General features: G+C 40.4%; 1 protein-coding gene across 1 annotated transcript in view; it reads right to left on the reverse strand.

Moving 5' to 3' along the window:
- Positions 1-405: 405 nt before the first annotated feature.
- The window catches only part of EPHX4 (epoxide hydrolase 4), a 161,448-nt gene continuing 135,923 nt past the window's right edge, over positions 406-25,930 (reverse strand). The window contains exons 5-7 of the mRNA XM_082265967.1: positions 25,706-25,809; positions 20,771-20,919; positions 406-1,402 (exon numbers count right to left, since the gene is read on the reverse strand). Coding sequence (XP_082122093.1) covers positions 1,168-1,402; positions 20,771-20,919; positions 25,706-25,809 — 488 coding nt within the window. The 3' untranslated portion in view covers positions 406-1,167. The remainder of the gene's footprint in view (positions 1,403-20,770; positions 20,920-25,705; positions 25,810-25,930) is intronic.

The raw sequence follows: 25,930 nt of genomic DNA on the forward strand, positions 1-25,930 counted from the left end.
GAAGTGATTCATGATGATAGCAGTGAAACTAAGCAGCGGATAGCAATTACATTTGGGGGTTATTTACTAAAACTGCATAGTGCAAAAACTGGTGCAGCTCTGCATAGAAACCAATCATCTTCAAGGTTTTATTGTCAAAGTTAATTGAACAAGCTGAAATTAGAAGCTGATTGGCTACCCTGCAAAGCTGTGCCAGATTCCGAGTCCTCCAGTTTTAGTAAATCTTACACTTAGTGCTCTTAACTGAGACAAGCACACACTGTAGAGGGGTATGCTTTGTTCAAATTTCATGTCTGAAGTTTAAGACCACTTTAAGGTGTGTCATCAAAGTGTCTTTGAAAAGTGAAAATAAGCTATTTAAACATTTTAATGCTGTCATTGTACATTATTAACAATTTAATATCATTCGTTTTCATATAAAATAATTTTATTTCATTAAATCGATTTACTGCTAAACACTTTTCTTATTTATAAAGAACAGCCTCTTTCAAGTAACTGAGCCAAATCTCGCAAGGATTGTGTTATAGTTTACATTGTGCTAGCTATTAGAATGAAATAAAAACATCTGAATTTCACATCCTCCTATTGAACAAGGACAAAGCAGTAACACGAACAGTACCACCATCACTAAATCCAATACAAAGACTCAGCATCAAAACAAGTCATTTTTATCTAGTGACAACACTTCAGTGATGTTACAAAAAGCAGTAAAAAAATAAAAATTAAATTATACCCATATGACCAGCTGGCCAATGGCACCCCTGTATTGTCATTTTAAAAAGTTCTACAAGGCACCACACAACAATTTTAAAGAACACGACATATCATAGACTTCCATGACTTTTTGTTTGTTGTACAGTGTAAACTTAGAGATGTTAAGGCATGTGCATGTGCAAGATATAACACTACAATTCAGACTGGCATTAACAATTGACACAGCTTACGGGACAATCCGCTCTTGTTTATAATACACAGTGACAATATAAGAGACACAGTATATTTACCATGTTCACTGAGACAAGCTAAATATGGCCCTTTGTTCGATAATTGCTGTTTTTCTTATTGTTAACCAGCTTCCTGTTAGATGGATTTTATAATATCAGGAAAGAGGTTAAAAAGCTAAATTAGACCTTTTTTTTAACCATATATAAATAACAGTGCCTGAAATCAGTCCTTTGTTCGAAACCTCTCCTCCTCTAGAAAGGTCCATATTAAATTGTTGACCAGTTCCGGCTGATCCTGCTGAAGCCAATGACTGGCTTGTGACAGCACAGATAACTGGAAATAATTCTTCACGTAGATTCTGGTCAGTTCGGCCATCTCCACTTCAACAAATGCATCATTTTCACCCCACAGAAGGAGAGTTGGCATGGTCACCTGGTGGTGTTTCAAAGGAAGGCAGCTTTATTGAGAAAAAGAGAAATAATTAGGACTGGGATTTTCTTTCCACATACAAATCTTCATAAAGCTTTGCTAATCACCGTGCTGTTATATGCAAATTTAGATTCTTTAACAATATGCTATTTTATTGTAATATGTAATAATGATCAATCTTCTACTACCAAATTATTAGATTAACAATGCTTACACTGTACAAAAGATCTAAGACTTGGGGAGATATATCAAGATGGGTGAAAAACATTTGCTACAAACATATCATTGCATGTCTTTTTATTTAATTTCAGAAACGTAAGTGGAACTTCACTCTCTCAATTAGCAGGAACTATTTTTAATCCTAAGGCCCCTTTCACACAGGCGGACCGTTCAGGTCCACCTGTCCATTTTTTTGGCGGATCTGAACGGTCCCCCCATGCATCCCTATGGGGCATCGGATGTCAGTGGAGACATGTCCGCTGACATCGGATCCGTCAAATCTGGACGGATTGAAACCCTATTTTCCATCCGTCCAGTGGATCGGATGGGATCGGATGAGAACGGACCGACGGTCTCATATAATTAGAATGTTATCAAAAAGTTAATTTATTTCAGTAATTCAATACAAAAAGTGAAACTCATATATTTTATATAGATGCATTACACACAGAGTGATATATTTCAAGAATTTCTTTCTTTTAATTTAGATGACTTACAGCTAGTGAAAACCCAAAATTCAGTATCTCAGAAAACTTGAATACTACATAAGACCAATACTGTAACTACCCACACTGTCAAAAGTACCAATACCTGGTTTAATGTTCATGGTATAACTGTGCTTGATTGGCCAGCAAACTCGCCTGACCTAAACCCAATAGAGAATCTGTGGGGTATTGTCAGGAATTGAGAAAGATGAGAAACACCAGACCCAACAATGCAGATGAGCTGAAGGCCGCTATCAAAGCAACCTGGGCTTCCAAAACACCTGATCGCCTCCATGCCACACCACATTGATGCAGTATTTCATGCAAAAGGAGCCCCGACTAAGTATTGAATGCATACTATACTGTAGATGAACAAACTTTTCAGTAAGCCAATATTTCTGTATTAAAAATAATTTTTTTATTGGTCTTATGTAATAGTCTAAGTTTCTGAAATACTGAATTTTGGGTTTTCACTAGCTGTAAACCATAATACTCAAAATTAAAAGAAAGAAATGCTTGAAATATATTACTCTGTGTGTAATGCATCTATATAAAATATATGAGTTTCACTTTTTGAATTGAATTACTGAAATAAATTAACTTTTTGATGATATTCTAATTTTATGAGATGCACCTGTATCAATTGCAGGCATATAGTCCACTTTCAGTAGCTTAGTTGTATGGCCATAGCCTTATGGTGACCTTTGACTGCCTGTGAATGACAAATTAAAACTCAGCACTGTCAATGGTGAAAAGTCTCTGGAATCAGTAAAGGCCCTGGCTGGGTATTTAGCCACAAGCACTAGTGACCTCCTGTAGTGGTGAGGTCCATGTGAGCTGGTAAGCAAGCTTTTCAACCTTTGGTGGTGGTATTGATGCACAGATCATGTTTCAAGGTGGTGAAAGGTGGCGATATAAACCAGGAATAATTATCACACCACTTGTGAACATTTATTCTTTTTTATTAGTGCAACTCTGTTTAGGCATTTACAACCATCTATGCATATCTGCAGTAGCCCCACAAATGGCAGAATATCAGCGTGTTCTGACTTCCTGATGGTGCTGAAGTTTCAGGCCCCATTTCTCCTGTCTGCACATTCCTATTACCCAGTAAGGTTGCTCATAATAATGATAGGCCAATAAGAATTAGCGGGTTGAATTCCACATGGCCTTCCTTCTACACTGCATTCTCTGAAAATCATCTACTTGTGTTTGGACACCTTAAGAAACAAATGTCATCCCATTCTGCATGAATAACATACACCAGCTATATTCAGAACAGCTGTAGATGTTTCACAGATAATTGAAGATACCTAGCTGCTTCCCTGAAGGTTAATGTGTATAGTATAATTAAAATTAAATGAGGTGATCTCATATCCAAGTTTGGAGGGTAAATGAATTATGAAAAACAATGATCTGTATCTGGAAAGTATCAGAGGAGGCTATTGGTCTCCACAAGAAGTAAGGTGCCAGTGAACAGAATAAGCAGAATTCATTGTGTGGCCTTATTCAGAAAATCAGTACTGTCCAATCATAAGGACACAGTAACATTTATGTAAATGCCATAATCACAAGTTCATATGGGCACACTAACATGGTATTAAAGTGCACCTGTCATAAAAGAAATATAAAGGCTGTCATTGCTGTTCCTTCCTTCTGCAGAGGCCAGTTGCATGGCTGTTGTGCTAAAGTTTTGGCTTCAATATTTATTCCTTGATGTTCATTTGCTACATGTTTGTTTCTGCTTTGTGATTCAGAGTAAGGCCTCACTGACACATTCATAGGGGTGTACTTAAAACGTACACCTGTGTAAGAGCCGTGTTTTGCCTGCATGTTATGCAGATGAGTCCTGTGCTTCCACATGCAGGCACTCCCATTAATGTCAATTGGGATGCAGGGGATGCAGAGACACAACCACTGATCTCGAAATTTACATTCGTGTGGGTGCAGGTGCGTGTTCCCAAATGCAGATAGTGTGATTTTGGGCACATGCATCTGCACTTACCTGCACTCACACAGATGTCAAATTGGGAGCAATGCAGCTGATAAAGCAGCAAGTTGTGTCTATGCTGCATGCCAATTGACATGAATGGGACTGCCTGCACACTCAACAGTGTACATTTAAGGTGGCTATAAAAGCATTTTTCCCTTAAACTAATAAACTTGTTATACTTTTCTTTTCTGTGCAATGGTATTGCACAAAGCAGCCCCTTACCTCCTTTTCTGGGGTCCCCTGCTGCCGCTGTCCACTCCTCCTCTTCTCTGAGTGGCCCTATAGTAAGCCACTTGCTGTGGAGGCACTTGTGCGGGCGATCCCCCTCCCTCTTCACAGGATTCAATTGGTAGCAGCAAGAGCTAATGGCTCCCACTGCTGCCTCTGTGTCCTGTGTGAAGGGGGAGAGAGCGCAGGGCTGCTGTAGCTGGGCACAGTGCTAGATCAAAGAGGAGCCAGGTAAGTATTCAAGGGGATTGATGATGGGAGCTGACCTAAATGCAGAGAATGAATTAAAGGAGTTGTAAGGGCAGAAGTTTTTTTTTTTTATCTAAACGCATTCTATGCATTGGGATAAAAAGCCTTCTGGGTGTAGCAGCCTCCCCAGCACCCCCTAATACTTACCTGAGGTCCATCTCTGTCCAGCGATGTCCACAATTCCCTCAGTCGTCCGGGGCTCTCCCTCCTGATTGGCCGAGACACAGCAGCAGCGCCATTGGCTCCCGCGGCTGTCAAACTCAGTTAGCCATTCAGAAGAGAGAGGGGCGGGACCGAACGGCAGCTCCGTGTCTGAAAAGACAGAAGGAGCTGCAACTCGGCACGGCTGCCCCCATAGCAAGCTGCTTGTTGTGGGGGCACTCGAAAACAGGGAAAGGCCAGGAGCAGCAAAGAGGGACCCGGGAAGAGGAGGATCTGGGCTGCTCTGTGCAAAACCAGCTGCACTGAGGAGGTAAGTATAACATGTTTGTTATTTTTAAGAAAAAAAAATGAGACTTTACAATCACTTTAGAGTAAAATAAACCTTATGCCTTTAAAACCAATTTAAGTATGCCTGTGTGAACAAGGCCACTAAGGCAACTAAGAATTTTAGAAGGAGGTAAGCAATGGCAGCCTCTATATTTCTCTGCTAACATTTATATTTTAATGCCAAAAGATGCAGATTGATGCAGGTAAGAATGAACCAAAAAAGTGCACTTAGGGTGTGTCTCTGGTCCAGCTCCTAAAGAAGTAGGACCCCTCCCTGACCCGGGTAAGGCGCACTCAGGTCCACCTAGCCAAAAGGCCTGTTGGACCCCTCTCCTCATTATAAGTTAAAGCCGACCACTGAGTACTAGATGAGGAGCCCTGCTGAAGAGAGACCACTCAAGGTAGGAGAGGAAGGAACCTATTGGCCACACATCCTTCCACTAGACTTCAGGGTAGGCCTGAGGATCCACAACCTCGGAAAGCAGAGCAGAGTGGCACACACATGGAGAGGAAAAATAAATATGCAAAACAAAAAAGTGCCAATGAGGGTGCATTGGCTAGACCTTGTGGCCTGGTAACAAAAACTGTCCCAATCTTGGCCAAAAAGGCCTAACCCATATGGCTTATTGCAGAAATAAAACAAGTGGTGTCGTGGTCTAGTGCTCATTCTCACAGTGGAGTTCCAAACCCATACTGATACTAAGAGCACCCCCGGGACACCTGGGGGGTGCTTGACAACTCAGGTTCTGCAGGTGGGTATTAATTAATAAATCAGTAAATGTATTCTTGTTAACTGCAATTAGGTATCTCCGGCAATCCGCTATACAGCAGCACCTAGACCTAAATAGGGAGAGGCAGGGCTGTAAGCCAGTCAGGCGTACTGCATGCAATATATTGACAAAAGACATAAATGGGAAGGAAGAGCAGAGTAAGCAGAGGGATGGCCTCAAGAGTCAGCTGCTGCTCATTTACTATCCAGTCAGCAGTCAGGAGGTGGGGAAAGGACACCACTGCATACCTTAACTGTAAGGGATGTCATCCACCTGTGCTGTGTGGCAGGGCTTTGTAGAGCTCAAGGATGGATGGAAAGAAATAGAACAACTGCCATATCTGTCAGGTAAAACAGCTTACACATATGTATTTTATGTGTATTTAGATGTTTTCTTGAAGTTTGGCATTAAGACATTGTTCACCATGAAAAAATTGTAAAATACATCTAGCTATTTAAAGATGTAGTGTCTAGCTAGTTATAATATATTCAACAAAAACATCTTAACTGGAAGTCATGGGCGAGAGTGTGATTAAATAACATTTGTAAATCAAGTTTACTCTTCCTTTACATTTATAGACGTTTATAATTTTTTCAATGCATATATTTTTGTAAACCGAATATGTATTTTTGTATAACCATTTCTGAACATCTTTGAAAGACCGCTAAACTGTAATAATTTTTGTAGATATTGCTTAAATTTAATTTTTCCTCCCAATCTGGCTTCCTGCTGTTTACATCTAGGCATAATACCCTAGACAGCTGTAGATCTGTGATAGTGCTGGGCAATTTACATATTTAATGAGAGCTATTTTGCATATTTGGAACACTATCTCTTTTAATTATCCAAACAAGTGCACAGAAAATTTATGATATATAAAGTTACAGTAACCCATAGTAATCAATCAGATATAATCTCTTAATCTTTCAACAGTAAATTCTAATCTGATTGGTTGGTGTTGCAAATTCACTTTGTAGCAACACATCTCTAAGTCCAATGGGTGCATGGTTTAGGTGGCACCAGAACAATCAAATGTAGTCAGCAATATATGCATTAAACAGTAGAAACATGTGAACTTATTTTTTTGCTCAATTAAAGCAACTTGCTTTATAAAGCTTTCTTTAACTATGCCATATCTGCAAAGGAGTAAGTTTTTATTTTGTGTTTTTTATTTATTTTTTTTACTAATAACAAACATGTCATACCTAAAGTACCTGTTCTGTGCAATGGTTTTGTACAGAGCCTCTTTTAGGGTCCCCCAATGGCTCCCTAGGCTCCTCTTTTGCGTATGCCACCATAGGCAGCTGCTTCCTAAGGTGGCACACATGTGGGTTCCATTGACACACACAGCCTGGCTTGGCCCCGTCTCCTACTCAGAGGGGAGAGAGAGAGGGGAGAGAGAGGGGAGACTGAGGGAGGGGAGAGAGAGGGGAAAGAGAGGGGGAGAGAGAGAGGGGTGAGAAGGGGACTTTTTTTAAATTTTGGAGTGGAGAGAGATTTGAGAACCTGTCAGTTTTTATTGCTGTCTGTATCCCCATTAGGAGATTCACCCTCTCTATTTCTCCTGTTTTACCATTATCCGTGAAAGTAAAAGAAAATCCCAAATTTTGGGTCCCCAAGAAATTTCCTTAATTTGCAGAGATATCCTGTCACCATCAGTTTGGCTATGGGACAGGAAGTGAGGGTATATCTCCACAATGGGACAAAGATGGCGGGAAAAAAAACTGAGAGAGGATATAATTCTCCCTTTGCTTTACCCTAAATAAAGAAAATTAAAAAAAAAGTTTTTGCCTATAGTTCCCTATAGTTTTATTTTAAGCCTTTACAACCACTTTAATACCTTCTCCTGCTGCATTCCACCCCCCCCCCCCCCGATCTAAATGCCATTTGGATTTGGATGCAGTGCAAAGTGCAGCGAACCATAAAATAAATTATACCTAAAGTGCAATCAATGGTAAAACGACATCTATACCCTTAAATTGTTAAATACAATCTTCCTTATACCAATCATCAAAGTAACATTAAGATTACACTGTATATTTATATTGTTATCAGCACAAATCACAAATTCAACTGTCTATGTGATGTATAAAATATAAATCCACTCTACCAAATATGCCCTCTGTGTACACCTCATATTCTCGTGAGATAATGTGAGTAGGGATAGACCGATTATCGGCAGGGCCGATATGCAGTTTCCCCGATATATCGGTATTGGCCCCGGAACTGGCCGATATTGCCAATATTTTTGTGTTGTCATTCTGCCTTCTTAGGCCACCTCCCTCGCCTTGGACAGCCTCATCCGGAGTCAGAACGAGTCTCGCGAGAGTGTATCACAGCCATACACCCACCCACAGCAGCCCGGTGCCAGCCAGCTACCCACATCCACATGCTCTGTACCAGCCAGCCACAAGCACTGTACCAGCGAGCCAGCCAGCCACCCACAGGCCCTGTACCTGCCACCCACAGGCACTGTACCAGCCAGCCACCCACAGGCACTGTGCCAGCCAGCCACCCACAGGCCCTGTACCAGCCAGCCACCCACAGCCCCTGTGCCAGACACCCACCCACCACAGGGTGCCAGCCAGCCAGCCACCCACCACAGGATGCCAGCCAGCCACCCACCACAGGGTGCCAGCCAGTCACCCACAGACAGGGTGCCAGCCAGCCAGCCACAGGCCCTGTACCAGCCAGCCACAGGCCCTGTACCAGCCACCCACCTATCACAGGGTGCCAGCCAGCCACCCACCACAGGGTACCAGCCAGCCACCCACCACAGAGTGCCAGACAGCCAGCCATCCACCACAGGGTTCCAGACAGCCAGCCATCCACCACAGGGTGCCAGACAGCCAGCCATCCACCACAGTGTGTCAGACAGCCAGCCACCCACCACAGGGTGCCAGACAGCCAGCCATTAAGCATTAAACAAAAATTAACATGTTCAGTACCAGATTTGTGTCAAAAATTGTCTTTATTTTTCAAAACTTTAAATGTACAAAATATCGGCCCATATCGGCCGATACCGATACGTTGTGACCAAAATATCGGTATCTGTATCGTCCCTGAAAAAAACATATCGGTCTATCCCTAAATGTGAGTGTTATTTTTTGATCTTTTAACCAATTCCAGCCCAAGGATGTCATATTTGAGCTGCAGGCATCATTCAGATATCATCTTTTATCTTTATATCATCACCATAAGAATAATCATAGTGGCAGTTCAGCGTCCCCTCCCACCGGTGCTTCTACTGGCTCGCCCGTCTGATCGGCAAGCCAGAGAAGGAATCCGCCGGCGGTGGAAGTTCACCATTGAGAATACCGAGGACCAGATGGTCCCCACCAGTCTCTATGACTCTAGGAGGCCTGGCAGTTGTAAATACTGCCGTGGATACGGCTGGAAAGGCCAAGATTGTTTTTCTTTTTTTTTATCTCAGTCTTTCCTGCTTAGAGAAGAGATGTGGGGTCTTATATCCCTATTACATTCTTTGTAATAGGAATAAAAGTGATCAAAAAAAAAAATTTAAAGGGAAAGTGTAAAAAATATAAAAAAAAAATTAACAATTAAATAAAAAAGTGCCCCGTCCTCGCATGCTCGCATGCAGTAGCGAACACAAACATACGTCGCGCCAACATATGTAAACAACGTACAAACCCCACATGTGAGCTATCGCCCTGAACGTTAGAGTGAGAGAAACAATTCTAGCCCAAGACCTTCTTTATATCTCTAAACTAGTAACCTGTAAAAAAATTTAAATCGTCGCCTATGGAGATTTTTAGGTACTGAAGTTTGGCGCCATTCACGAGGGTGCGCAGTTTTAAAGCGTGACATGTTAGGTATCTATTTACTCAGCGTAACATTATGTTTTACATTATACAAACAAATTGGGCTAACTTTAGTGTTTTATTTTTTTAAATTCATGAAACCATTTTTTTCTAAATAAAAAAGGTGGTTGAAAAAATAATGTGTAAATTAAAAAGTTGCACAACGTGTGCCATTTTATTCCCCAGGGTCTCTGCTAAAAAAACATATATAATGTTTGGGAGTTTTAAGTACTTTTCTAACAAACAAGTGATGATTTTTACATCTAGGAGAGGAGTGCCAGAATAAGCCCAGTATGGAAGTGGTTAATAAAGTGGCTTTTGAAAGGAATAAAGCACTATGCAAGCTTTCTGTTTTTTGAACGGAAGAGCTATTGTGTGGTGATGTTCGCACCAGAACATCTGGAACAGGGAAAAAGTTCTAGCGAACATGCAAACTCTATTAACCTCCCTGGCGGTATGATTATGTCAGGAATTACATACCAAAAGCGGTACAATTCTTTTCATGGAAATTTGGCGTTATGTATTATAGGCCTACAATTCTTAGTAATTACTGACTTAAACCTGACCAAAACAAGAATCTAGTAGACATCCCAGATGTGATAAATTTGAAACACAAACACGTGAATTATAATCGAATCAATAATATTATTTTATTATTTAATATATAATATATATAATAAAATTATATTATTGATTAGATTATAATTCATGCATTACATATTATATATAGATATATGTGTGTGTGCATATATATATATATATATATATATATATATATATGCATACATATATATATATATATATATATGCATATATATATATATATATATATATACATACCAGTGTATATATACATATATATATATATATATATATATGCGCATATATATATATATATATATATATATATATGCATGCATATATATATCTATATATATATATATATATATATATATATATATATATATATATATATATATATATGCATATATATATATATATATATATATATATATATATATATATATATATATAATATAAAATGTGTTTTGTGCAACGTTTTTTTTTTTTTTTTTTTTGAATCTCCCTCCCTAGTTCCGCTCCCATGCAGCATTGCTGCTGCAGGGAACGGAACTAGGAAGTGATCAGAGCGACTGAGACCGACGGAGGAGCGGCGGGACTCTCGGCTGGCGGTCACAGCAATGAGAGATCATCGCTGGATCGCCAGGGAGAAGGTAAGAGAACACCGCTGCGCTCTCTGCAATCCACCCCGAGCGTGACTCGGGGTTACCGCTCCTAATATGAAAAACCAACCCCGAGTCACGCTCGGGATCACCGCTAAGGAGGTTAAAGTCTACGGGACGCGAACATGAAAAACCAAAAGTCCTCATTTTAAAGGCTTATTTGCAAGCTATTGCCATAAAAAGTGTATGGGGACCTGGGTACTGCCCTGGGGGAAATGTATCAATGCAAAAAAATTTTTTAACCACTTTAAGTCCGGAAGGATTTACCCCCTTCCTGACCAGGCCATATTTTGCGATTCGGCACTGCGTTAATTTAATGGACAATTGCTCGGTTGTGCGACGCTGTACCTAAATAAAATTGATGTCCTTTTTTCCCACAAATAGAGCTTTCTTTTGGTGGTATTTTTTTTTTGTGCTATAAACAAAAAAATAGCGATAATTCTGAAAAAAAACACCAATATTTTTCACATTCTGCTATATAACATTCCCAAAAAAAAAATTTAAAAATCAAAATGTTATAACATTTTAGGCCAATTTTTTTTTCTGCTACATATTTTTGGTAAAAAAAGATCGCAATAAGCGCATTTTGATTGGTTTGCGCAAAAGTTATTGTGTCTACTAACTACGGGAAAGATTTATGTCATTTTTATTGTTTGTTTTTTTTACTAGTAATGGCGGCAATCTGCAATTTTTTTGCAGGACTGCAACATTGCGGTGGACAGATCGGACCCTTGACTGAAAGTTTTTTGACACTTTTGGGGGGACCAGTGACATTACTACAGTAATCAGTGCTAAAAATATGCACTGTTACTGTAATAATGACACTGGCAGGGAAGGGGTTAACACTGTGGGTGATCAAGGGGTTAAATGTGTACCTAGGGGTGTGTTTCTAACTGTGGGGGGGGGGGCGTGGCTTGTGAAATGACCACAGAGACCTGTGTTCCTATATAGCAGGATCACAGGAGCTCTGTGATCATTTCAGGGAGAAGAGTTCTTCTCTCTCAGCAGGGAACGATCGCGGGTGCCAGGCGGCAATCAGAGCCATCTGCTCACTCCCTAGCTACCTGCATGCGACCGACGTATAGCTACGTCAGTTCACCCAGGAGCGGCTGCCTGCCGCAGTAAAACTGCGGCGGGCGGTCGTTAAGTGGTTAAATTATCATTTTTAAAGGAGCAGTGATTTTAATGATGCTTAAAGTGAAACAATAAAAATGAAAAATTCCTTTAAATATCGTGCCTGGGGTGTCTCCTTAGTCTGCCTGTAAAGTGGACCATGTGTACGATGTATGGAGCCTGCTGCAGCAATAATGACTTTTCTAAAGTAAAAAATGTAATTTAAACTTGCTCGTGGCTGTAATGTATTGTTGGCTCCCGGCAATACAGTTTAAAAAAATGAAAATAAACCCTATGCCAAAATTAAAAAAAAAAAACGGAGCGGGGTCGCCCCCAAAATCCATACCAGACCATTATCCGGGCACGCAGCCTGGCAGGTCAGGAAAGGGGAGGGGGTGAGGGAGAAGCCCCCCCCTGAATCATACCAGACCACATGCCCTCAACATGAGAGGGGGTGCTCTGACAGTACTTATATAGGGAATGGGCGGAGTCACGCCGATGACGTCACTGGGTCTGGGGAATGCTGGGTCGTGACATCACGAGGAGCGGGGCTGCCGGGTGACGTCACTGGTGTGGCCCTGCCCATTACCTATATAAGATTTTTTTTCTTTTTTTGGGTCGGCGGGTGGCCTGATTAACCACTTTAAGACCGGAGGATTTTCCTGCTTAATGACCAGACCACTTTTTTCAACTTGGCACTGCGCAACTTTAACTGACAATTGCCCAGTCAAGAAATACTGTACCCAAACGAAATTTATGTCCTTTATTTCCCACAAACAAAGCTTTCTTTTGGTGGTATTTGATCACCTCTGTGCTTTTTATTTTTTGCGATATTAATAAAAAAAGAGCGAACATTTCCAGAAAAAATTACATTTTCAACTTTGTCTTTTAAAAAATATCCAATATACTCAATTTTTGTCATATATTTTGGCCAAAATGTATTTAGCTACATGTCTTTGACAAAAAAAAATGTAAATTTTTATTGGTTTGCGCAAAAATTATAGCGTCTACAAACTATGGTGTAAATACTGGAATTTATGCAGCTTTTACTTTCTGACTGCCTATCTCATTTCATGAAGTGCTAAAATGGCAGGGCAGTACAAAACCCCCCAAGTTACAACTTTTTGGAATGTAGACATCCTAATGAATGCCCTGAGAGGCATGATGAGCTCATTGAATATTTCATTTTTTTGTCACAGGTGTTTGAAAAATTACTAAAAAAAATAAAAAAATTTTTTAGACAAAGTTGTCAGTGAAATGATATATTGCTCACGCATGCCATGGGCATATGGTGTAATTACACCCCAAAATATAATCTGCTGCTTCTCCTGAGTACAGGGATACCACACGTGAGACTTTTTGGGAGCCTAGCTGTGTACGAGACCCCGAAAACCAATCACCACCATCAGAATTTCAAAGGGCGTAAATTTCTCATTGCACTTTCTCACTGCCTATCACGGTTTCGGAGGCCCTGAAATGTCAAGATAGCACAAATCCCCCCCCCCCCAAATGACCCCATTTTGGAAAGTAGACACCCCAAGCTATTTGCTGAGAGGCATGGTGAGTCCATGGAATATTTTATATTTTGCCACAAGTTCTGGGAATATTGCATTGTTTTTTTTTTCTTTTTTTTAACACAAAGTTGTCACTAAAACATAAATAACTCACACATGACATGGGTATATGTGGAATGACACCCCAAAATACATTATGCTGCTTCTCCTGAGTACAGGGATACCCCATGTGTGAGGCTTTTTGGGAGCCTAGCTGTGTACGGGACCCCGAAAACCAACCACCACTTTCAGGTTTTCTAATGGCGTAAATTATGCATTTCACCTCCACACTACCTGTCACAGTTTCGGAGGCCCTAAAATTTCAAGATAGCACAAAACCCCCCCAAATGACCCCATTTTGCAAAGTAGACAACCCAAGCTATTTGCTGAGAGGCATGGTAAGTCCATGGAATATTTTATATTTTGCCACAAGTTCCGGGAAAATTATTATTTTTTTTTGTTTTTTTACACAAAGTTGTCACTAAATGATATATTGCACATGCCATGGGTATATGTGAAATGACACCCCAAAATACATTCTGCTGCTTCTCCCGAGTATGGGGATACCCCATGTTTTTTGCAGTTTAGCCGCGTACAGGACCCCGAAAACCAATCGCCACCTTCAGGCTTTCCAAGTGCGTAAATTGTTGATTTCACTCATTACTACCTATCACAGTTTTGAAGGCCATGAAATGCCAAGATAGCACAACCCCCCCCAAATCCCCAAATTTGGGGACTTGGTGACTAACAGGTAAAAAAGCACCTGGTTGTCAAGGACTATTTGGTCGCTACAAAAAAAAAACTGCTAGTGCTAGCAGAGATCAGGCCTGACTCTGCTAACGCTACGGTTTTGTGTGATTTGTGTTTTTTGGAAGTGACAGTAATCTATTGATTACTGCACTTGCCTGGGTAGGGTGGGCTGGGCAGAGGGGCTAAATGCAGGTGCTGGCAGGAATCAGTGCTGATTGTGCAAACACTGCGTTTTGGGAACACTAAATTATTGGGGACGCTAGTATAGTTCTGATCAGATCAGATATTGATCTGTTCAAACAGTATACTAGTAATGGAGGTGTGTGTGTGTGTATGTGTGTTAGTGCACTTGACTCTAACTGACGCTAAATAACGGTGGTGTGGTGGGACCCTGGCGCTAACGAGCCTAAGTAGCGTCACCCGTGACACTAATACAGTGATCGGTAATCACTGTATATAGTGAACACTGTGACAGGGCAGTGAAGGGATTAACTGGGGGAGATCAAGGGGTTAAACCTTTATAGGGGATAGATGGCCTAAACTTATTTGGGCCTAGTGCAAGCGCAAATTAGGGTCACAAGTGACACTAATACAGTGATAGGTAGATATCTGATATACTGTATATATTAGTGCACTGTGTGATAGGGAGTGAATGGGTTAACTGGGGGAGATCAAGGGGTTAAAAGTTTATTAGGGGATGGATGGCGGGTGGCCTAAACCTATTTGGGCCTAGCGCAAGCGCAAATTAGGGTCACAAGTGACACTAAATACAGTGATCAGTATTTACCTATATACTGTATTTAGTGCACTGTGTGATAGGGAGTGAAGGGGTTAACTGGGGGAGATCAAGAGGTTAAAAGTTTATTAGGGGATAGATGGCGGGTGCCCTAACCCTATTTGGGCCTAGCGCAAGCGCAAATTAGGGTCACAAGTGACACTAATACTGTGATCAGTAGTTATCTGATATACTGTATATATTAGTGCACTGTGTGATAGGGAGTGAAGGGGTTAACTGGGGGAGATCAAGAGGTTAAAAGTTTATTAGGGGATAGATGGCGGCTGCCCTAACCCTATTTGGGCCTAGCGCAAGCGCAAATTAGGGTCACAAGTGACACTAATACTGTGATCAGTAGTTATCTGATATACTGTATATATTAGTGCACTGTGTGATAGGGAGTGAAGGGGTTAACTGGAGGAGATCAAGAGGTTAAAAGTTTATTAGGGGATAGATGGCGGGTGCCCTAACCCTATTTGGGCCTAGCGCAAGCGCAAATTAGGGTCACAAGTGACACTAAATACAGTGATCAGTATTTACCTATATACTGTATTTAGTGCACAGAGTGATAGGGAGTGAAGGGGTTAACTGGGGGTGATCAAGGGGTTAAAACTTTATTAGGGGATAGATGGCGGGTGCCCTAACCCTATTTGGGCCTAGCGCAAGCGCAAATTAGGGTCACAAGTGACACTAATACAGTGATCAGTAAAAGATCTGTATACCACTGTATATAGTGTTCACTGTGAGGGGTTTGGGGGGGGGGATGATCAGGGGTGATCAAGGGGTTAAATGTGCCTATGTGAGGTAGTGTTAGTGTAGTGTTTTGTGGTTTTAGATGTCTCTCTGTCTTCTTCGAAAGGGCTCCAGGAGGGAAGATTACATCACTTCCCCTGCCTGTGTTTACATTACACAGGCAGGGGACATGATGCCATTGGCTAAAACCGATCACCGGATCCAGACCGAAAATCATTGGTCTGTATCTGGTGACTGCTCGGTTCTCTGCCGAATCAGACCAGGATCGGCTCGCGGGGCGCTGGACCTACAAGAGCCACTTTGCCGCAGTACTGTCAACGTGAACAGTCGGCAAGTGGTTAACGATAGATTTACATGAGGGACACTATTTTTTGATTTTTAAAAGAAAGATTTGTAGAAAACTGTCTTGTGTGTTTTTTTTGTACACTTTTTTTGCTGAATGGGTAGGGGTACAATATATCCGATACCCATTCGCATGGGGGGGACTGGGATCTGGGGGCCCCCTTGTTTACCCCAAAGCACCCTCCCCATGTTGATGGCAAGTGGCCTGGTATGGTTCAGGAGGGGGCGCTGGCTGGTCCACCCCCCCTTTTCTGGCCTGCCATGTTGCATGCTCGAATAAGGGTGTGGTATGGATTTTGGGGGGGGACCCCACGCCATTTTTATTTAAGTTTTGGTGTGGAGTTCCCTTAAACATCTATACCAGACCCAAAGGGCCTGGTATAGATTTTGGAGGGACTTCACACCTTTTTTTTAAATTCTTTCATGGTGTTCCCCTTAAAAGTCATACAAGACCCAAAGGGTCCCCCTAAGCTGTTTTTACCCCATTTTTTTTTTAAATTTACATTTTTTTTTCTGCTGGGTGCAGAAACAGGCCATGCTGTTAAAAATTTGAAGAAAAAAAAAATAGAAATTACATGCACCTGTCAAACAGGTGCAGAAAAATTGGGCCTTGGGTATTGGTGGTGCCTGAACACTATAACCTCTCACAGTTACTCTTGCTGGGCACAGAAATGGACTGTATAAAATTAGAAAAAAAATTGAAATTACATGCACCTGTCAAACAAGTGCAGAAAATTTGGGCCTTGAGTGTTGGGGGTGCCTGAACACTGTAGCCCCTCACAGTTACTCTTGCTGGGCGCAGGAACGGGCCCTGCTATATAACATTAGAAAATAATTGAAGTTACATGCACCTACATTGTTGGAAGCTAGCATAATTAAGATTCAGGAATAGGATAGGCAGCCTAGGCAGTCTTTAAGAGATCCCAGATCCCTAGAAAATTAAATAAGTTACAACAGCATCAGGGGCTTGATGGCTGCTGTTGATCCAGGACTGATTCATTTTGATAAATGTCTGCAGTTTGTGGACAGACGCACTCTTTTATCCGTCACAAAACCTCCGGCAGCACTGAATGTCCGTTCGGAAAGCACGCTGGAAGCAGGACAGGCCAGCAGCTCGATTGCATATTGAGCAAGTTCTGGCCAGTGGCCCATCCTCAAGACCCAGTAACCCAGTGGATGCTCAGTTGGAAAGGTCTCCAAGTCTGCTCTTGCCCCTAGATAATCCTGCACCATATGATGCAGATGCTGCCAATGGTTGCTTAAACAGCCCACAGTGTGGGAAGGGAATATGGTGCTTGGGTGCAATACTTGTGTGCTTGGTGCACTATAAACCATTCTATTATATATTTTTTTAATAAAGAAAAAATGATCAAAGCCCAAAAAAAAGAAAACCCCTGCTTACATAGAAGGAATGGCACTTGCAACGCAGAAGGGGGTATAGCATGCCATAAATTATATTAGTGCTGCTGCACCACAAAAAAAAAGAAAACCCCTGCCGATGCAGAAGGAATGGCACCTGCGACGAAGAAGGGGGGACAGCAATTATGCCCTAAATATTATTAGTGTTGCTGTGCCATGAAAAAAAAACACACACTGCTTACGCAGAAGGAAGAGCACCTGTGACGCAGAAGGGGGGACAGCAATTATGCCCTAAATATTGTTAGTGCTGCTGCCCCACAAAAAAAAGAAAACCCCTGCTGGCGCAGAAGGAATGGCACCTGTGACTCAGAAGGGGGGGGAGAGCAGTTATGCCCTAAATATTATTAGTGCTGCTGTGCCACAAAAAAAACTGCTGACACAGAAGGGATAGCACTTGCGATGCAGAAGGGGGGACAGCAATTATGCCCTAAATATTATTAATTAATATAATATATAATATTATATAATATAATATTATATAATATAATATTATTATTATTAATATTATGCCAAAAAAAAAAAATGACTGCTGATGCAGAAGGAATAGCACCTGCGACACAGGGGAGTACTAATATTGCAGCATTAGAACACTAGAATCACAGCACAGCACTACACTGACAGGTCCACACTGACAACACTAAACTGTGTTACACAAGAACCACAGCACAGCACTACACTGACTGCACTACACTGTTACACAAGAATCAGCACAGCACTACACTACACTGACTGCACTAAACTGACTGGAAGCACAATCCACTAACTACCTGCCTAATCTCCACTTCTAACACACTACACAGGGCTGCAGTGTAAGAAGCCCTTTATAGTGTGGGGCCTGAACTTAGCCCCTGAGCCATGATCGACTGAAGGCATACTGCCTTTGGCCAATCGTGGCTCTGACTGGACATTGTGCTGTGATTGGCCAAAACATACAGGTCAGGTACATGCTTTGGCCAATCACAAGCACTTAATGCACTGCAATCACGCAGTGCATTATAGGGCGCTCGTCGGTGGGCAAACTTCCCGCCGAGTGCCCCGGGTGTTCGTGTAATCAGCGAACACACGAACACCAGATGTTTGAGTTGAACGTACATTCGACTCATACATAAAGCCCATCACTATTTGTGTTAATATCAGAATGACTATATGATCTTAATGTAACTTTGATGACTGGTATAAGGATTAAGGGGATTATTGAAGTTTTATATTCATTTCACTTTACATATCATTTACTTATGTTGCGCTGCACTTTTAAAATAAGAACATCTGAGGTTGGGTGTGTGAAACACATTTCAGTGTACGCTGCAACACTTGATGTATTAGTTGAAATAGGTAGGTTTTAATGATCGGGAATAAGAAAAGAAGTGAAGTAATGTCACTCTGAGATGAGATCAGGAGAAGTGCTGCAGTATCATCTAGAGTGGGAGTACACTAAGGCTTTCATGACTCTGTAGTGGAGTCAGATATTTGAGGTGAGCAGGCACTTTCTCCGGAGGTGGTGGGCACTAAATACACCGGAAGAATATTATATGAACTGTCACTGATTTGTACACAGTGGTGGAGTTCTATATATGGGAGTTTTATATTGTATCCATCACAATTCCAATATACTGTAGTTGATGTAGTTTTGTTTGTTACGAGTGTATAATTTGTAAGTGATTGCGCTGCACTTATATTCTGCACTATATGTTTACGAGGTGATTTTGTGGGCACACTCATCAAAGTGTAAGTGGCAATTTGAGCCTTTGGTATTAGGCATGTGATTTATGTTTAGCATTATTTGCAAGTTTATAGTAGTTGGTAATTGCGCTGATTATATTTTATTACATTGAAGTAGCACAGTGTCATGTGGACAGAATGTCTAAAGTTTATCGATACAGCCCATACTCTTAGCTGTGGGACAGTGAAACCAAGCAGAAAAAAAAATAGTTCCTTTTTATTTTATATAAAAGAATTGGACAATTTGGGAATTGGGTGGAGGGTTAATTTCTATTGACAAAAAGACCGGCACTATCCCCTATAAATTGAGTGGATCTGAAAGTAAACCAAGTCTGACAGGGAACACCCTGAGGGTGAGGAAAATGGGGATTTTAATGTGCCCAAGACATCAAAAGAAAAACAAATCATAAAAAATATATAAATTGTATTGAGAACAGGATGATAAAATCGACAAATAGAAATACGATATATAAAAGGTGTATCATATAACAAGGCACATCCTAAAGTACGATGGATCGATGCGTTTTGTCCACAGTTTGGGCTTCTCCAGAATCCAGATGTATAGCAGACTTGTCAATGAATATATATACACCCTAAATAAAAACAAAATTTAAATCTCCAAACCACGAACTCTAAAATAATAGACTGGAAAATAATCGATTGGTCTAAGCAGGGAAAAGGAACATGTAATCCCCTTTAAGAAATATTAACCCAATCAGGTATGAATACAATCAAATGTTGAGTGCAGATACATTCATAACTCAGTAAGCCTAAAGTTTACAAACACACCTGAAAATATAGGATATTTATCCAATAAAGGAAAAAGTTCTTTGAATACCATGTAAAAATGCCAGCATCCCTGATGTATATAGACCCATCAAGTCCATATATCCCATCAAGTGTATTTTTCTTGTGATGTCTTGGGCACATTAAAATCCCCATTTTCTTCGCCTGCAGGGTCTTCCCTGTCAGACTTGGTTTACTTTCAGATGCACACATATTGGACAATTTCTTAACTTCCATTAGGTTGACTAATGAAAGGTTATTTTATAAATGAAAGATCCAATTGGGCACAATACCTCCCACTGACACCAACATCAGGGCCCAATGACATCAATGATGGGGCAATAATCCTCCCAATGACACCAACAGTGAGGCCCAATTACATCAACGATGGGGCACAATTCCTCCAACTTAAACCAATAATGGGGCGCAATTATTCTCACTTAAGCAAACAGTGGGGCATTATTTTTTCCCAAAGACATCGGGACCTTTACTACTTCCACTTGCCACAGTCCGGCCCTCCAAAAGTCTGAAGGACAGTAAACTGTCCCTTTGTTTAGAGTATGGAAACCCCTGCTTTAGATTCACTCAACAGTCAGATAAAGGATATATGGCCTTATGTTACATCTTCTGATTTCATACTAATGATAACTAGACAGAAAGAGAAAATAATATTTTATGTATATATTACCTGAATATATTTCGATAATGGTTTAAAGGACCACTTAGGGCTCCTGGTTGTGAAAATATATAAAGGTAAGCTTCCATATCTTCCTCTGTGAACCTGCAACTTTGTTTCCTGATGCCAGTTTCATCACTGGTGAAAAGATCTTTAAGGATCTAGAAAAAAAGTTTAAATACAGACACAATATCAAGTCACAAACAGATACATGAGAAACAGACATCCTCTTTATAAATATACAAGACATGTATATATCTATATATACAATGCTATGTAACAATTACTTTATATGAGGAATCTACACCTTTATAGGGTTAGTTCACCTTTACCAAAAGCTGTCTTTTCAGATAAGGGGCATCTATAGATAAAAACAAACTGTGCAGCTTTGACTAAAGTTAAATAATGCCTTTGTTATAGATATAGGCAATTTATGTACCTCCTTAAGCCTGGACAAAAATCTCCCAGAGATGGCATCATCCTGTCCTGTCTTGTTGCTAGGACACTCCGAGCCATTACTGCTCACCCCCACCATCACTAGTGGTAGAAGAGGTGGTTGGATTTGAAATCTGACCCCCCTTACCCTACCTTCCAGCACAAGTCCCCCCCCCAAATTTCCCTCTAGCACACATCCTCTTATCCCCTCCCCCAAATCAAAGACATGCAGTTGCTACACAGGGGGTGATTACAGTGTCTGGGACTCCCGGCACCCCACAAGAGATGCGAGGCAATTCACCCAGCTTGCAACACTAGCGCACCCCTGCCAGGAAGAGCCAAGAGAAGAACTCCCTCTCCAGTGGAGCCAAGTACAGGGAATTGTTTGGGCAGTGGGCTCCAGGACTCCAAATTTGTGGAAAACCTGGATTTTGTTCAAATCTCAGGAAGGTCCCACCAAAACCAGGAAGGTTGGGAGGCAAAGATTCATACTATAGAAGGGGAGAGGATTTGTGTGTGTGTGTGTGTGTGTGTGTGTGTGGGGGGGGGGGGGTTATACTGGGAGAGGGTATGTGGGTGGGAAGATTTGTGTGGGGGATTTGGGGGAAGGAGGATTTGTGCAGGAGAGGATGGGGGGGGGGTCCAGGACTCACTTTCTGCCATGGTGCGCTATGCACGCCACAGGTCACTACTTCCCTAAAGTGTCCCTCATTCTGAAGTTCAGAAGTTGAAAGGTATACATTAGGCAACAACTGATGCCTCCACAAATCCCTATGAAAAGACGTTAATAAATAAACTGTTAACTTACCAGTCAGTTGGAGCTTAGGACTTATTTAAAGTTAAACAGTTCATCTATTCAGTTTTCAAGGCTAGCCATGCATGGCTCAAATTTCAGCCAATTACGATGAATCAGTCAAAATTCAAGTCATGGATTGTTGTGCTGACACCCCCCAGCTCAACAAAATTTAGTTGGAAAATCAAAATTGCCCATAAAAAAACAAAGGCGGCCAAATAGTGACTGTTTAGTGTGGATGGAGGAATCTTTAGACCATTGAGCTGAATGAGAGGAATCTTTAAATGGATGGCCAGCTTTAGGGTAAAGTCTAAGCAGTGAAAGAAGCAAACAAAATGTTTAAAGCTGAAGTCTAGGTATGACTATAAGATGTTCTTTGATTGAATGAGGGGGAGAGGCATGGGGGAGTCATGATCTACAGCTTCCCCAATCAGAGAACCCCTTGTATTCATTTAAAAAAAGATGCTCTGTGAATGGCCGCAGTGCCAAGAGCGACCTCCTGTGCTCACTATGCAGAAGTAAAGCTAATCGGCACAGGACCTGAAAGAATGCAGGCTCACTGTAGTAGTTTTAGTTATGTGCTATGCATACTTACATTGGTCCAAAGTGGATCAATAAAACTATGTAATAACGATCATACCTAGACTTTAGCTTTAATCATAAAAATAGGGCTGTGTTTTAAATCTCAAATAGATCCTTTATCAAGTCCAGTCTGTTATATACATATAAAATACACACCTCATACCTAGACTTTAGCTTTAATCATAAAAATAGGGCTGTGTTTTAAATCTCAAATAGATCCTTTATCAAGTCCAGTCTGTTATATACATATAAAATACACACAAACAATACACAGACGTATGCAAAGTCAAAAGAGATAAAATAACAAGCCATTCAAAAGCTCAAAAGAGTGTACCTGAAAGGAGATTTTCTGCACAAATCACACTGCAGAAAGCTCAGAGCTTGCATTGTTACTAGTCCCAAAAAAATAATATAAACAGAAATGGCCTGATCGAAAAAAAGTCATTAAAACAAAGGCAAAATCAAAACTAGTTTGTCTTCAAATACAAACTTAGCCAAACTTAGGTTAAACTCTAGCCCAAACATTCTTTTTTTACTTCTGCCCAAACATCCTTTTTTACTTCTGGATACAGTGTATAATGCTTATAACCTCGGTCAGACTTTTATTGCGATTTGTGTCCCCATGGGGAAAGTTCCTCAAAATTATGGGGGTTGATTTACGAAAAGCAAATAGACTTTTCTCTTTGTTAGGAATGTTATGCCCTGCATGGGAATTTCCTTCAAAGCTTAGTGAATCAGTTAAAGATCTGTAAACTTCCATCATCCAATCATGTACAAGTAATATGCTGTTTTTTTTTTTTCTTTTTATTCTCCTTGAATGCGACCTTGAATGTGATTGGGTATTCTTTATAAATTAAAATTTCACCACATTCACTAAGTTTTAGGGAAAACTCTCATGCAAAGTTCAACTTCTCCTACAAAGTGAGCAGCCTATTTGCCTTTAGTAAATCACCCTTATGGACTCTAAACTTGATAAAAGATCTATTTGGGATCCAAAACATTGATTTATGTTCATTTTGGAATAAAAGATCTGTTTTGTCTGCATAAACAATGCCCTTGGTACCAACTTACCTTCAATGCTGAATTCTAAAATCATGTTATATGAAAATACCTTTAGGCTGAAGAAGAGTTTTTTAAAGAAATACGTATGACATGCTACACCAGCAGAACACTTTCAAAATGTGCTTTTTTTCTTAAAACAAATTTAGTGAATTCATGAAAAGTGATTGCCCACCTAGCCAAATACTCCACTCTCAGTCTACATACCGCCTAACACAATGTTGGAATCAGAGTTTATGAGTGCAGGCTAAAAAAAATCTAAAATATATATGTTTTAAATTAGGGTTTTCCAATTTTAAATTGGTTTAACAGACAATAATAAAACTATAAACACATTTGGAAAGCAGCTGCACTTACATGAGGTACACATATTTATATTTTTCAGCCTTTAAAGAGGGTGGTCCTCTTTAAGACAAACTCTCCTTAATCCAATAAGCCCCATGTGCGCAATTTAGAGGGCATAACCTCCTTTCCTATACAGATGACCAACAACATGCCCCATTCTGTGTTGAGGAACCAAAACCATCTGTATCTCCATAAAGGCACCCAGATATTAAGGTTTCTAATAGCTGCACATGGAATAACCAGGCCATAAGAAGACACTTGAAGTAAAACCAAAGGCAAAACTTTTTTTCCCCATTTTGGATAGAGTAAGGGAGGGTATAACCCTATTCAGTATTTTTTTTAATTTCAAAGTAAAATGAAATCCCTTGAAAATGAGGGCATCCCTGGTTGCCACCAAGATCAAAGTTGTCTTCCCTGGAATATTTCCTACTATTCCTGTTCTGCTTTCACTCTCAGTAATAAAGGTAAACAAAACAAATAGAGAGGGTGAATCTCCCCAATGGAGATATCAGTAAAAACCTGTTAGGGTCTTCTAATCCTTCTCCACTCTATTCAAAACCCCAAAAAAGTTTTTGAATAGTAAATACTTAAATCAGCAGAGATATTTTTAAAAACCAATCTGATCAATATCCCAACCATTGGATGCTAGTTTGAAATGGGATTTTCCTGGTACATATACCGTTTAAATCACTGCACAGTTGTATATAACACTATGGTTCTCCCTTGTAAGGGTACCATATCCTTTATAAAAAATTAGATGGAAAAACTGCTCTACTAGAAAATGTAACATACCCTAGAGCAGTGATGGCAAACCTTGGCACGCCAAATGTTTTGGAACTACCTTTCCCATGATGCTCAACTACACTGCAGAGTGCATGAGCATCATGGGAAATGTAGTTCCAAAACATCTGGGGTGCCAAGGTTCGCCATAACTGCCTTAGAGCTAAATGTCAAGCACTTAAAGAAATTGGGAGGTTTAGGCACAGGGACACAGATTAAGGAAGGCTCTCCAAAAGTTACAACCCCCTTTCACTTTTCAATTAAGACAGCTTTTAAAAGGCAGAAAAAATGAGGCATGCGCTAATCTTCCATTTTTCTATCATTCAATGAGGAACGCATCTTCAGAGTAAGCAATTTAGGCTTCAAGTTTTTTACTTCAACCTGTTAACTGTTCCAAAGTCAAAAGTTAGCATTCAACCCATCCTGGACTTGAGGATTCTCAACACCTTTATTTGTCCTCAGAAGTTCAGGATTGAGTGCATTTGGTCATTTACTGCCTCCCTCCATCAAGGGAGCCAATAAATGACCGAATAAACTCCATCCAGAAATTTATAAGATGAAGAAGGTTTTGAGCTTTCAAGTCAAATGGGTCAAATATCATCTTTTGGCTTTGGACCTGTATGCAGGTTGGGGTAAAAACCTTAAAACCTAGGTTGCCTATTTTGAAGTTGTGTCCCTATGGGACTTTAAGAAAAGGACTTTACAGTGAGTACAAAATTCCCATTTTTCTGTGTGATAACAAACCATTCACTTTGAAACTGTAAAATAAAAATAATGTAAAGGGGTTGTTACAATGGCCACATCATGCCCAAAGCACATTACGAAAAAAACTTAAGTGAGCTGTAAAATGGATATGGAATGCTGATTCTTTTTACATTTTTTTTGTTGGACTGATTTAAGTGTGATAACTTTGATTAATGACATCTGTAATGTAACAGTCTAGGTCAGCTCACCTTGTAATCATTTACAGTATACATGAGTTCGGGGAACCAAGGCATTTGGAAAAAGAAGTAGTAACCAGATTTAATCAATTGTGAAGGGTGTCGTAGAATATATTCTGAAACAAAAATGCCCATGTATTATTTTCTAAACCACTACTGAAAACGTTAATTCAAAATATAAAAACTGGGTGGAAGAATATTATCGATAAAGGGTAGGGCCAAGATAATGTATCAAAC

Source organism: Pelophylax lessonae (genome assembly GCF_965119305.1).
Source record: "Pelophylax lessonae genome assembly, chromosome: 8".
Classification (NCBI taxonomy): domain Eukaryota; kingdom Metazoa; phylum Chordata; class Amphibia; order Anura; family Ranidae; genus Pelophylax; species Pelophylax lessonae.